Source organism: Crocodylus porosus, unplaced genomic scaffold, assembly GCF_001723895.1.
Source record: "Crocodylus porosus isolate Cpor-Errol unplaced genomic scaffold, CroPor_comp1, whole genome shotgun sequence".
NCBI lineage: Eukaryota > Metazoa > Chordata > Crocodylia > Crocodylidae > Crocodylus > Crocodylus porosus.
The window spans coordinates 1,649,525-1,663,038 of NW_017728937.1; the positions used below are offsets into that span (position 1 = coordinate 1,649,525).

Below are 13,514 nucleotides of genomic sequence, written 5' to 3' on the forward strand. Positions count from 1 at the left end.
GCTCCTCACTCTGCCTCTTTGCCCCTCCTGCCACTCCAGGGCCGATCCTCTCCCCCTGAGATCTTACGTGTCACTTGGCTTTCCTCCTTTCTCAGGCTACTGGGAGGTGAATGGGTTTGGCCTCTTTGGGATCTACAAATCTGACTTCGACCGGGTTGGGGGCATGAACACGGAGGAGTTCAGAGACCGCTGGGGCGGGGAGGACTGGGAGCTCCTGGACAGGTAAGGCCAGTGGGGCTGGAGAGCCAACCCTTCTCTTTTTCTGACATGGTGCCAAGTCTGGCAGAGCAAGAATAGTGCTGTGCCCTTTTTTTTTTTGGTTCCCTTTTCCCAAATAAATTAAACCTGAAATATGGTGGCGGTGGTGGGGGATCATTTGACATTCACCTCAGATACATGCCAAGCCTGGTCTTCGCTGGTTTTGCTAGAAGACCTCTTGGAGGTTTCAGGGACATGTGCCATGAATTTGCTTGAATGCATCTGGGCTGCGGAGCATCAGAGCTATACCACCAAGAGAGTTGCTCCTCAGTCTGCTAGGCTGAGTAGGTATTAGGCAACCCCGTCCAACATCCAAAAAAGAATAACAGCGTCCTAAATTGGAGGAGCACCAAGGGTCTGTTCTCCAGATTCCCCTCTGCTTTGTCTTTCTCCTGAGCTGAACTTTAGTCTCCCTCTCCTTGTCTCCCCTGTCACTGCAGGGTCCTTCAGAGCGGGTTGGAGGTGGAGCGCCTGCGACTCAGGAACTTTTACCATTACTACCATTCTAAGCGCGGCATGTGGAACTCGCGCAGCAAGAAGACACCAAAAGACTAAGCCCTGGGCCTTGTCACCAGCTGCACCCTCAGGACCCCTTCGTGCCCCAGTTAGGGCAAGGAGGAGGAGGGCTTTCAGCAGAGCCGGCCACCAGGGCTTTGCTGCCTTGAGAGTCATCTCCACACTGCCGCACATGCTTCTGACACCACACTGAAGGCCAGGAGTAAAGGGCCCTGCGAGCCAGGGATTTTGGCAGAGCTGATAAACAAACTGTGGTTACTTTGGGGGGTGGTGATTTTTCTTAAGGGTCTAATTTCTTAGTCAGAAATGAATTTATTAACTCATTAGCACTGGGGCACCAGGGTTCCTGCCAGAGGGAGGTGAACCCCTGCCCTGGGCTGCCTATAGCCCCTCAGGGAGTGGAGCAGTGAAACATGGCCCAGAGTGAGCCCCACCTTGTAGATGCAGGGCCTGGACATGAGGCAAGCTGGTGGCAGCCCTGGGATGCCCTGTGAAGAGGAGAGGGAAATGGGGCTCTCAGCCTGGCAGCTCATGGCCCTTCCTGAACCTGAAGACCCAGCCTAAGGTACATGGCGGCCAGGAGGAGCCCTATCTCACAGACCCACTTGAGCCTGCCTGCTGTTTCTGTTCACCTCTGTGTTCCCTCGTGGACCATATGAGATCCGTGCACCCTTCCTTCATGTGGCTGGTGAAGATGAAGCTACCCAGCTCTCTAGGAGGCTGGGGGTGAATGGTACATGCTGTGTCCCTCTCCCTGCAGGTTTCCTCAGGGAGACAGGACCCTTGCTGAGTCCCAGAGGAAGCTTCCCAGCATGGCTGCTCCTGATGAGAGCGTGGGCCCTTGGAAGGTCAATGGCAAGTTGGGCTGGTCTGTGAGCAGGACAGTTCTCTGCCCTGTAGTGCTCTGAGGGGAGGATGCGTGCAGGGCAGGGCTGATCTAGTGCCGGTGGATATTCGCTGCTCCTTGGTAATCAGGTCCCATACCCTGTGGATCAGGGGCTTGCTTAGTCTGAAATTTCCAGGCCCTGGATCTACATCAGCATAAGGCTGGGGTCCAGATACCCTGAGCAGCTCCCAGGATTGTTAGTGAGGGGTACCCAGACCAGACTGGCATGGTGGGTCCTTTGGCTGTGTCCAGGAGTGAGGCAGTGGCCTAGTTCTCAACTGGAATACATATTCATTGGGCATCTCTCATGAGTCTAGCTGGAAGGAGCATGGAGCATGGTGAAGAGCAGTCGTGAGGGCCTCTGACAGAGACCCAGCGTGCCCCTCCTTGTGCCCTCCATGCCATGCTCTAAGGCTTCCTCTCATCTGTCTCATCTCTTCTCGAATACACCAAGGGCCTCCATTTTCTGGGCATAATTCAGACACCAGCTGTAGCACAGGGCTCCAGCAGGAGATGAGCAGGCAGGTTGGCATCTGGGGGTGGGGAGATTTACTGTCACATTACATGGTACATGCAGAACCCCAGTGGCATCTGCTGTGGTATGGGGGATTTCAGAGGCACAGAAACCAAACCTAGCAGCCTCTGACCAGCTGCAGGTCTGAAGTTGAGCTGGACTGTGTGAAATCAGCTGCTGCTAGCTCTCTTTTGAGACAGAGGAGGAGGGCAGCCTTGAGGCAGGAGGGACAGGACCTCTCAGGATAAGGTCAGCACTGCCATGTACAAAGCAAGCCAGTGGGGTGGGAGCAGGTCATCAGTGAGGAACAGCATGGGAGAGGCTGAATTTTGTGTAGCAAACCTGGCAAAGGCCAGGACCCATCTTCTTGGGCCCAGCACAGGGAGAGAAGTCATCAGCCAGCCATGCCAGCTGACACTGCTGCACCCCTGTGGTATGGAGAAGGGGCAAAGGTGAGCAGGGACCATTCAGCTACTAGCCCAGGTTCACCCTGGTCAAGGGGCGAGGACAGGGCAGGCTAGGCTGCCCCCCTCTCTGAGCACTGGCACTTCTGTCACAGCCCTCAGGAGAGCTGGGGAGATGGCTTTCCCCTCAGGGAGGGTGCAGGGCAGGGCCTGAGGCAGGAATGGGAGCAGGGAGGACAAACAAGGTTTCCAAGCTAATTTCTGTGAAATTATGAGGTAGGAAGTTGTTTTCAGGAAGTTATGTCTGTTTTGGGTTTTTTTTATTATTAAATAAAATAAATGTCTTGGTTGGGACTTCCCCTGCGTTTCCTTCCTCTGCACACACCTGCAGGGGCTGCTCAGAGCAAGACAGTGGCAGAGGTCAGGGGGAGGGATCTCATTCCTGCTCCACATTGAGCATCCCAGCCCAGGATGGCCACACCATGTCATTCTGCCTGTCGGCGTGACACCGAGGCCCATGGGCACCAACTCACTGGCTTGACCCAGCAGGATACCACCATCCAGAGAGTCCATCCTTGGTGGTTTTTACAGCCCAGCTCAAAGCCCTGGTTGGGATGGTCTATTTGGGACTGGTCCTGCTTTGAGCAGTGGTTGGACCAGATGACCTCCTGGGGTCCCTTCTAACCCTCGTTTTCTATGATTACTATGATTCTGTGAGATGACCAGCACTGGCTGTAATTTGGGTGTGTTTCACAGACTCACGCTTTGGCTGGTATCTGCCACTGGGGAGCACAGCAGAAGTGAGGGATCTGAAGGATATAAAGGTGTGGCACAAGGAACGGAAGGAAACCAATAGGAAAAGAAACAGGGGCACTGAAAGGAGGCATTGACTGATGTAGGAAAGGCTTGTGGTGAGGGGGCTGGGCTGGGACTCAGGAGATATGGGTTCAGGCTTCTGGCTCAACAGTGGGCTTCCCCAGTGAGTCCCAGAGAGAGTCCTTGTGGAAAATTATCCCCAGTATAACGGACAGGGTGCATTTATTGAGCTACTGCAAACACTCATCTGACTGTTCCTATTCCAGGCTGAGTTGCAGTTTCCAGTTAGCTTAGATCAAGAGTGAACAGGTTAAAGCTAAACCAATCTTCCCCTTAGCCTAAAGCAGAACCATCCACAGAGAGGCTCGTTCTGATTTAAGTAGTATGAGGCTGTGTGTAAACATGCCCTGGTCCTCACTGCACCTCTGTTCCTTCTGAAATAGGAATCACTTTATGCCTTTCCCTCACCCCTTGTATACCTCAACCCTCAGTTCTCTGGGGGGTACCAGAATCTTCATTACACTTCTGCAGTGCTCTGAATGAAGGACTCTGACTCATGCATCCCATGTGTGCTCCTATCAAAGCATGCAGCAAAGACACAGGTTGCTGATACTTAGAGCAGAGTTTGGGATAATAGATCTAATAGGTGGTGGGGGGAGCTTGTGACTGCTGCCTTCAAGTCATCTACAAGAGGTGAGTGTGCTGGCATGTGCCCCTTCCAGGGTTACTCAGCACAGGCTCAACAGCAGTTCAGATAACCCCACAGCCCATTCCCAGCGCAGGGAGGGGGGCAGCAGAAGGTGCTGTATGTTTGGCACTCAGTAAAGGCCTTGAGACAGCCTACAATTTTACTCAAATGTGATTCAACCCAGTTGGGATCTGCACAACTTCACCTGGCTGAAAAATTGGAGAAAAGGGCTTGGATCTGGGAGAAGTGTCCTGTTCCCCAGGCCTTGGCCCCTGTAACTCCACCTCCCCATCTCAGTTTGAATCCCTGTTGTAGTGCCCTACCTTAGGGGTTTCCATCTTCCAGGTGCTGGAGGCCCTCTAGATGAGTCCTGGAGGTCAGGGGGCAAGTTTAAGTGTCTCTAGGCACAGACAGAAGTGCAGCTCCCCAGTCTAACTTATGGCAGTTCACAGAAAGCACCATGAGTTAGACTGATCCTCCTGACTCGAGAGACATTAGCTGTTAGGTCAGGAGGGTGGGGGATGGAGCTCGAATTTGGAGCTGATCCAGCAAGAGAGGCTGCAACACTGCACCTATGGGGTAGGGGAGCAGGGGAAAAAGGGGAGGAGGGAGTTTGGACTGGTGTTTGCCCAGCTTGCACTGGAGTCGGGTGTGGGTGGGCCTGCGGAGCTGCTATGACTGGACTACAGTCACACAACTAGTCAGAAGCCAAGGCAAGGGTGGGACCCTGGCAGCCCCGACTACCAGCCTCCTCCTCCAAGCCCCATCCCCTGGCTCTGCAGTGAGGAAGGACATGCCTCAAGCAAGAGTACTGCATGGCTAAGGAGAGAAACTGGAACAAAACCAAACAGCACAAGAACTGTGTCTCCCTTGGGCTCCACTCAATCAGCTTGGAAGGTGAGAATTAAAATTTTGCAGCACTTCTGATTGGCCACAGCCGGAGAGAGGGGGAGAGACTGGGTTCCCCAGAGTGAGTCAGTGCTCACATGCCAGCCGCCCTGGTCTGCTCCACCCCAGCCCCAGGGGACTAAAGCCTGTTCTAATGGGGGTGGAGGAATGGGCTCCCTCAATAAACCTAGGCCAGGCTGCAGCATTAGCTGGACTGACTTCAGCAACACTTTGCCCAGTTAAGTTGCTGACCCGGTGTGGAGGGCAGTGGCTGGGCTTGGAAGTGGGCAGATCAGCTAGGGGAAGGGGGTGCTTGGGAGTGACCTGCCCTGGGATGGGGCTGTACAGGTGAGCAGGCAATGGACCTGATCCTCCTCTGGCTCAACCCTGAGTACATCAGAAACAGCCTGGGGGGGAAAGCCAACAGCAGTCCCATGGGAGGAGTGAGTGTGGAATCAGGCTTAGTGGGTGGATGTGGCTGAGGCTGAGAAGAGGCCCCTGCCTCGGTGAGGTGCGTATGGCGCTTCTTGCTTTCACTGGGCAAGAAGCCTGCTTCCCATCAATTAACCTCCACCCACAGGGAGGTAGCTGGGCATCTTCTGTCACTGATCCTTGCCCTGAGCCTTCTCTAAGAACAGGGGTCCCAGGCAAACAGGCGCAGCATAGGAGTCTGTCAATGACCGTGCACCCACAGGTAGGGACATTCATAGAAAAGTAGGGCCCTCAGACAGGGCACAATGTGTTCAGGGGCCCAGGGCACGTGTCTGAGAAGATCCTGGCTTCCCATGCTTGGAATAGGATAGCTGCCTTGTCATGGCAAGTCAACGCCTGCACTAAGATGCTGGTTCTCTGGCTCTCAGCCCATGGGCTGTGCAGCCTTCCCGCTGAGAGGCACGAATACAGGGACTCAGTGATTCAGGGAGAACAGTGTTTGCTTACTAACCAGGCTTCCCGCACAGCATGGAGCACCTTAATGCCACCTCATGGGTGAGAGACCACAGAGCCTGGGAAGGGGAGACATCTCATTCCGTCAATGAGGCACAAGGTGCCCACAAGCAGTACAGGCCTGTACCCATCATGGCTGTGGTGTGGTAGGGCTTATCTTGAGTGACAGCAAGTCCCCCTTGCCCATTGGAAGGAAGAGACAGGTACCATCATGCATCAGGGTGTGACCTCAGGCTCATGGGCTGAAGGAGACACCTCTTCAAGCAGATTATCCCATGATTATTCTCTCCAGCACTCTAGACACCGTCCTCTGAAGTGCCTAGTGCTGGCTGCTTGTTAAAATGGAGGCCTGGACAGTCTGTGATTGGACAGCTTCCACTTGTTTCACTGCTGACTATTGATCTCGGTCACCAAGAGCCTTACACTGGGGTTGAAGGAGCCAGAGCTAGTGTTAGGAGAGGGGACCAAGACCTGTTGCTTCAGACTATGGGGTGAAGCCTATAGTGCAAGTCATCCTGTGTATGGGTGTGGGAAGAGGGGGTCCATATCTCAGCTCAGCATAGGACCCCCAAGGGTCTAACGCCATCTTTGGTGATGGACCATAGTACAGTGGTTGGCCCCATGGGGCCAGCTGCCTGGATCCCCCTCTCCTTTCCTAGCTGCTGAGTTGCAATGCTTCACCCAGCAGGGTAAGGCCACCTCCTGCTGAATGCTGGACAGGCTGGACAAAGTCTTGGGACAAGTGTTGAACTTCCCAAACCATTTGTTTAAAAGATTATCCAGTTCGTTTGTTTTTTAAATGTATTTTAGTATTGATTTGTCTTCTTTGTCTTGCATGGCATTGTCCTTTCCTACCCTCTCAAAAGCAAGAGTAGGAATAATGATGGCAAAGTCTCTTTTCCCCCCATTTTTCCATGTCTCCTTTCCCTTGCAGTAGCTTTTCCAAACTTCCTTATCTTAGAAGGAGTTTTACCCAGAAGGGAAGGGGGAGGGGGGGAGAGAAAAGGGAATGAAAATATAATAAGGGACCCAACATTTACCCCTGCCATCCTGCTTACTGTGGCAATTAGTGGCAAAAAGGAGTAAAGATCTCAAAATCAAAATGTCTGATTTCAACTTAAACTAGAAGAACAGCAGGGTTATTGGGGAGGGGGGAGGGTTTGCTGGTTTAAGGGGACAAAGTCAATTACTTACTGGGATTTTTTTTCTATAATCCAAAAATTTCAAACAACTCTTCCTGGTACTTACCCAGAGTTTTGTATGTTCAAATAGCAGCTTTCTTAATTAATTGGTGCACACTGCCCTGTATACTTGATCTCACACCTCTTCCAGTTTCCTATGAAGCTCAATTTACCTGAGAAATGGTCTTCACGACACACCTGTTTCTCTCAACCTTCCTGTTCCTCTAGTGGCTACACAATACTTTCCATGGAAGAGGGCTATGTGATGGGATTTTCAATCTGGGTTGTTTCTCTTGACACAGCTGCTCCTCCCTACCTATATTAGGCAGGGGCCCAAACTGATACCAGTGATGCAAACACCTGCTAGTCCAGGGAAGTGGGCAGGAGACCTCGCCTTTGAAGTCATGCAGGAGAGGCATCTGATCTGTTATCTCTCTTCTCCTGTATTCATGGGAAAATAAAAATAGGTAGAGCCTGAATTTTCTTCCACTGGGATGGTCCCTCCCAGTCCTATGTGACCCCCCTCACCCACTCCTTCCAACCTCAGAGGCACACAGGAGCCCGGTGGGGTCAGTTGTTAGAAATAACCTGCAAAAGGAAATCAAACCTGGGCCTTCCGTGCCTGTCTTTTTCTTCTTTGTAAAGAAATCCTAAATGTTTTGCTTCAACACAGGGCAGAAATATGGGCCCTGTCTCTCTGGTGATATCGGAGATGTAAGTGGTGAGAACTGGGCTTTGGCCAGTACTGTGCTCTGCACCTTGCCTTCAGCAGCTCTGGCTCCAGCAGTGGGGAGGGCAGAGCAGCAGCTGAAGGTTTGCTGCTGTGGGTGGGAGACATCACCTGCTTTTCTGGTCACCAACATGCATGCAGAGCAGCCAAAAACACAGTTTTCAGAGGCAGAAAAAAAGAGGTGATGTTGCCTTCAGCAGCACCAAATCTCCAGATTGTTTTTGCAGCACATGCCACTGCCATTTCTTTACTCTCTTCCCCACTGCTGCTGGGCCAGGGCCAGAGCTGCAGCAGGAAAAGTGCAGGTGGGAGGAAGGGACTGGAAAATGAGGCACACCCCCCAGCTCCATTCTGGCACCCTTCTTCCCCTAGGCACGGCCCACAGCGCCTGCCCTGCTTGCCCACTATCAGGCCACTGGATGGTATCGCAAGAGCTAACAGCCATAGGGGGAGGGAGAGCAGATGCATGACCATGGCACGGTGGGAGGTGAGGGTGAATGTTGTCTGGCATCCACAATGGCATCTCACTTACGTGGATGCAAATCGAGGAATCCCAGCTTCTCTGGTTCACTGCACCACTCAGCAAATGTTTTCCCATGTGAAAAGAGAGAGAATTTGCTTGTCCATTCTGGGAACTCGGAGCAGATGTGGTACAAGGAGGTTCGCTGAGGTTAAACCAGTTCCTCCACCAGATTTCTGCCCTCTCCTTTGCTACAGCCAGCAGAGAGGCGTAGATCCAGCTCAGAACAATGACCTGCACTAAATGCTGACATTAATGTAATGCTTCTTTGCGCAAGAGGAGGAGAGATCAGGAGCTGAGGTGTGGTAGCAGAGATGTCAGCAGCAGCCTGTCACCATGAGGCTATGCTGGCATGTTTTCATCATAGTTGGAGCCATAGCACTCCAGCTGCCTGGAGAGGCAGAAGGGTGGAAACAGCTCCTGCTGGTTTTAGTGGCTGACTGCAGATTTTAGTGGCTTCTGGAGCAGTGGTCCCACCAGCACTGTGTGGTGGGACTTCATGCTCTGGCTGATCTGACAGTAAGCTCAGAACAAGGTAAATCTGGGGCCTGGGGCTGTGCTAGGCACTTGCTCTGGCCTTTTAGGGCTACTGTCTGCAGATAAAGAGCCATCCCAATCCAGGAGCAGTTTGCTATTGTAGTCATGAAGTTGGCTAATAAACCGGTTACAGTGCTGTAGGTAACTAATATGGCGCTGACAAGTCACGTCTGGGGTGGATGTTTGTAAAGTGATGATTGTTTTAGTTCAGGCACGGGTGAGGGAAGGACACCCCCAAGATCATCATCTTCTCATGTCTCTGCACCACATTTACCCATTTTGTTACACAAGCTTATGCTTGTTTATTGTACTTTGCAAGATTTTTTCATTGTACATGTGCCTTCGAGCAGTGGGCATTACACCAAGTGTTGTACAGTCTGAGGCTCTGTGCCGCAGTCATAGGTGGTTGAACCAATGGTATAGCCCCTCTTCTTTATCAGTTCCTTGGAGCATCCAACTCCAGTATGAATAGTTGAAGCATCGCCACCTTTGCCATGGTTCATCAGCCCCTGGTGGTAACTTGGCCACTGGAATGCCTATTTTTCACTGTCAGGCATTTTCTTCAGCTTCTCATTCCATGTCTGTAGTCATGTCTCCTTGGGTGTGGCATTGAGAGTTTGGGTGCTTGTGAGGAAGCTCCTGCAGACCTTCAGACGTTTGTATGTTGCAGGATGCTCATACACTGGGTGTTTCACATTTTCAGTTTGTCCCAATTGTTCTATCCTACTGGACCCCAAGATAAAAGCAGATTTGAGCTGCAGTCGCTGTGAGCTGGCAGACTGTGGAGCTGTGCTGGAGCCATTAATGGCCTATATACACCCCATCTACCCCTTACAGCATGTGTGTGGTTATGTAAACCAGAAATGATACGACCCTCTTGATAGACCACAAAGAGAAGTTCACCAGACATCCCAACTAAGGGGTGTTATGCAAGTGTATTCCAGAGACTTGGACCATTCCCATGGCCTTCTTTCCATACCCAGTGATGTGGGTTATTGATGGTCATTTTGGCAAACTCAGCCTTTCCTCCACCGGCCCAGATCACGGGGCTTGACCATGGAGATGGTAGAAAAAGGTTTAACTATGCCCCAAGCAGTTGCACGAAGATGGTGGAATGACCTGGTGTCAGCTGAAGGCAAGATGGTGTTGCCTAAAGACCCACTTGGACTCCAGCGTGAAACTCAGTGGCCATGTCTACACAAGACATTAATTGCACAGTTGTTACTGCACAGTCATTTAGTACTTGCATAACCAAGTGCTAAATGACTGTGCAGTAACTGGCATTACTGCTCAGTAGCATCTCCACATGGTTGCCTGGTGATGCTTACTGTGCAGTAGCTGATTACTACTGTGCAGTAGCGCTGTGTCATGGTTCATGCCCAGTGACACTACTGCATAAGGGTGCACTGATAGAGAATTTTCAGGACAATACCAATGGCCAATTTTTAATGAGCCATATCGGCCAATACCGATCTGATTCCAATATGCAGCTGGGCAGCATGGAGAGCAGGCACTGCACAGCCAGGATGGGGCACAAGACAGAACTGTGAGCAGCTTGTCCGGGGGCATGGGGTAGGGGCAGCTCCCACTGCTGCATGCACTCCAGGTAGGCATGGGGGCTGCATGCCCCTGGATCTGCGGACGGGGCGAGGGTGGGCTGCCACTATGGGCTGGGGTGAGGGCAGGACCAGGCTCTTCCCAGTGGGGGTTTGGGCTGGGGCTGCACTCAGGGCCAGCAGTGGTGGTGCTGAGAGGAGGCTATGGGGGAACTAGGGCTGCCCCACCCTGCTGCCCACCCCAAGCACAGCCATGGCCCAACCCCCACTGGGCAAAGCCCAGCACCACCCCAGCCCCAGCCCCAGCCCACAGCTGCAGCCTGCCCTCTCCCTGCATGCAGATCCAGGGGCACTTGCCCCCCATGTCCTCCCCATACGCGCATAACAGCCGGAACTGCTCCCGCCCACCCTGCATTCCCCCTACCCGCCCCAGGCCCACTCCTTCCCTCACCACTGGGGCCTTGATCTACCCCACCCCCCACCTTTCACTCACAACACACTTACCAGCTGGACCCAACTGCTCTCCATGCTGCTAAGCTGCACTACTAGCCTCCTGCGTGATGTACATGCATGGGGTATTTATAAGTGGCATTATCAGCCACATCGGCCAATACAGTCAATTTTCCTTATATTGGTGTTGATCCAATATGCGACCAGTGTAATCAGTGTACCTCTACTACTGCACAGTAAGTGTATCATAGATGTGGCCAGTATGTCTCAGTAGAGCATGCTCTGCACCGCACAGTACATTTGAGAGGAAAGAAGAGTGCTTTGGGCAGGAGCAGATTGACAATTATGGACATGTAATAAGACCTATGCCACCTGCATCGGTGGGGGCATGACTCTACATGCCCTTGCATCACATCTTCAGAGACTAAAGTAGTAGAGGACATCATGGCTTTGCACCACGTTGCGTCACTCGCCTGGGAAGATCCCTGATGCTGCACCTCTGGAAAGTAGGACAGAGCTTGAAAAGCAAAGGAAATAAGAGCCACCTTGTCCATTTCCTGATTGTTTGGGGTACAGAAGTATGAAAGGTTCACAAATTCAGTAGTCTGGCTGCTAAGGGGTGAGTTGCAGCATACTCCTCACTTCACTGAAGGTGTGAGAGGTCACCGGCATCATCCCTGACACCCGCCAGTCACTGACAAAACAAGGGGAGAGGAAATCTGGTGTCCCTACTGTGTCAAGTCAAGGGAAGAGGCATCATCTTGCCCTTTTTTCAAAGTGCCAGAGAAGTTAAAAAAGGACATGTGGCCCATGGTAAAACTGTCTTGTGTGGGCCTCTCCCAAGCGTCAGTACCAGGCTACTTTGAGCTGCCTTTTAAAAATTCATTGGCAAAGTAGTAGCACCACCTGAAGGGGAAGGTAGAATAGGGTTCAGGGGAAGGTAGAGGGAAGCTAATCTCTAACACTTCTTAAAACATCCCTTGCTAGCAGTTCATAGATTCATAGACTGCAAAGCTGGAAGGGACCTTGGAAGATCATCAGGTCCAGCCCCCTGCACCAGTTTGTACAGGGCCTCGCACAGTGAGGTCTGGAACAGCTTCTAGGGGTAGCTGCATTATATCACAGCCTTTTACAACTCTTTTGAAAGCTTGAAAAGTGTCCCCTCAGTTTTATGGGAGCTGGTCCACTGTAGGGATACAACAGGAAATGAAGCTGCTATGACATTGTGTCTTCATGGAGAATTAACTCAGGTTCTTGTTTGGGTGTTGCTTCCAGCCCCTCTCCAAACCATATACACAATTCTCGACTTGGTGTTTAGTAGTGTTTTACACGGGGGCTGGTTAGAGCACCTGGGAGTGATGATTAGGGTCTAGTGTTGTCATTGGTTTGGCTGTGGGGGGGGTGGGAGAGGGAGGTATGGGCAGCCCTGCAACATTTATCTTTTCTCTGGTTTGCTGCTTGCATTGCTAAGAAGCTTAAAGAAAGAACATGCGGAGTATAACTAGAGTGGTTTTAACCACTGGGTTGATCAGACCAGCTAGCAGAGGAAGTGTAGCTATTCTTTCATGTTTTGGATGTGTAAACCTTTGCACACCTTTTATACCTTTGCTATTCATTGAATGACTATAGAAACCAATCAGATCCTAATGATCTCAACACCCCCCCCCCAAAAAAAACCAGTTAGCGTGCAAATGCATGCTATTTACTTTGGTATGCAGACTAATTAGTTCCACCCCCCACCCTTCCCCACATTGTTCAGCCTCCCGATCTTCTTGGAAGATGTGTCACTTGACTTACCATCTTCCCAGCTGTGATCTGCAAGAGCCCTGAAACTCCCTGCTCACTATATTTTTGACAGCCCAGCTGGGCCTGGTACTATCTTAGTCTGGTCTTTAACACCTTCCAGGAAGGGAGAAGAAAGAGAGGAACCTTGGTTAGAAGCTGAGACCTTATTAAACAAAGTAAAAGGGTCATGAAGGGAAAGGGGGGCTTGCTTAAAGCTAGGCCTTGCTGAGCCAAAGTTTTTCTGATGCGTTAGCTATACGGCGTCAAGGGCACAGGGTCTCTGGTCTATCGAATGCCTGGATTTGGTTTTCACTCACTCATGTTGCAGCAAGGATGCATGCTAAATCAACTGAGTGTTGACAGTTCACCAAGGCCTCCCAAGTGTCCCAAGTGATATAAACACATTTTTGTAGAAGTGGGTAAAATCTGAAGATACCCGCTTTCTTCCTCTCAGCATAGGGTTCCCTTGTAGAGGGGTATGTGCCCTGTGATATAAAGCCTTCAGCTATTTGGCCATTCAGGATAAGAGCCCTTTCCGTGCCCCAGGACAGTCTCCAACAATTCACTGGGGAAAAATGACAGTATCACAAAGGAGACTGGGATGTGCCCCAGAAAGCTCTCAGGAGGGCTATGCACTGTGGCTGCTCTAGGCTAGGCTATCCTGGATGCATACTTGCTTCCAGGGGCTGCTCGCTGGAGTTAACTCTACAGTGAGTGGACATCATCCCAGGGAGGAGAGCTTAGCCAGCTGGTAAGGACTGGCAGTGCCATTATACAGAGGAGTATGGAGGGACAGAGAAAGCTGAAGTAGAGAAGAGTGACTTGGGTGCTAGAGATAGA

General features: G+C 51.6%; 1 protein-coding gene across 2 annotated transcripts in view; it reads left to right on the forward strand.

The window, feature by feature from the left end:
• The window catches only part of B4GALNT4 (beta-1,4-N-acetyl-galactosaminyltransferase 4), a 113,015-nt gene extending 110,089 nt beyond the window's left edge, over positions 1-2,926 (forward strand). For both annotated transcript variants that reach the window (XM_019547239.1, XM_019547240.1), the window contains 2 exons: positions 96-222; positions 699-2,926. In XM_019547239.1, coding sequence (XP_019402784.1) covers positions 96-222; positions 699-813 — 242 coding nt within the window. In that variant the 3' untranslated portion in view covers positions 814-2,926. The remainder of the gene's footprint in view (positions 1-95; positions 223-698) is intronic.
• The last annotated feature ends 10,588 nt before the right edge of the window (positions 2,927-13,514 follow it).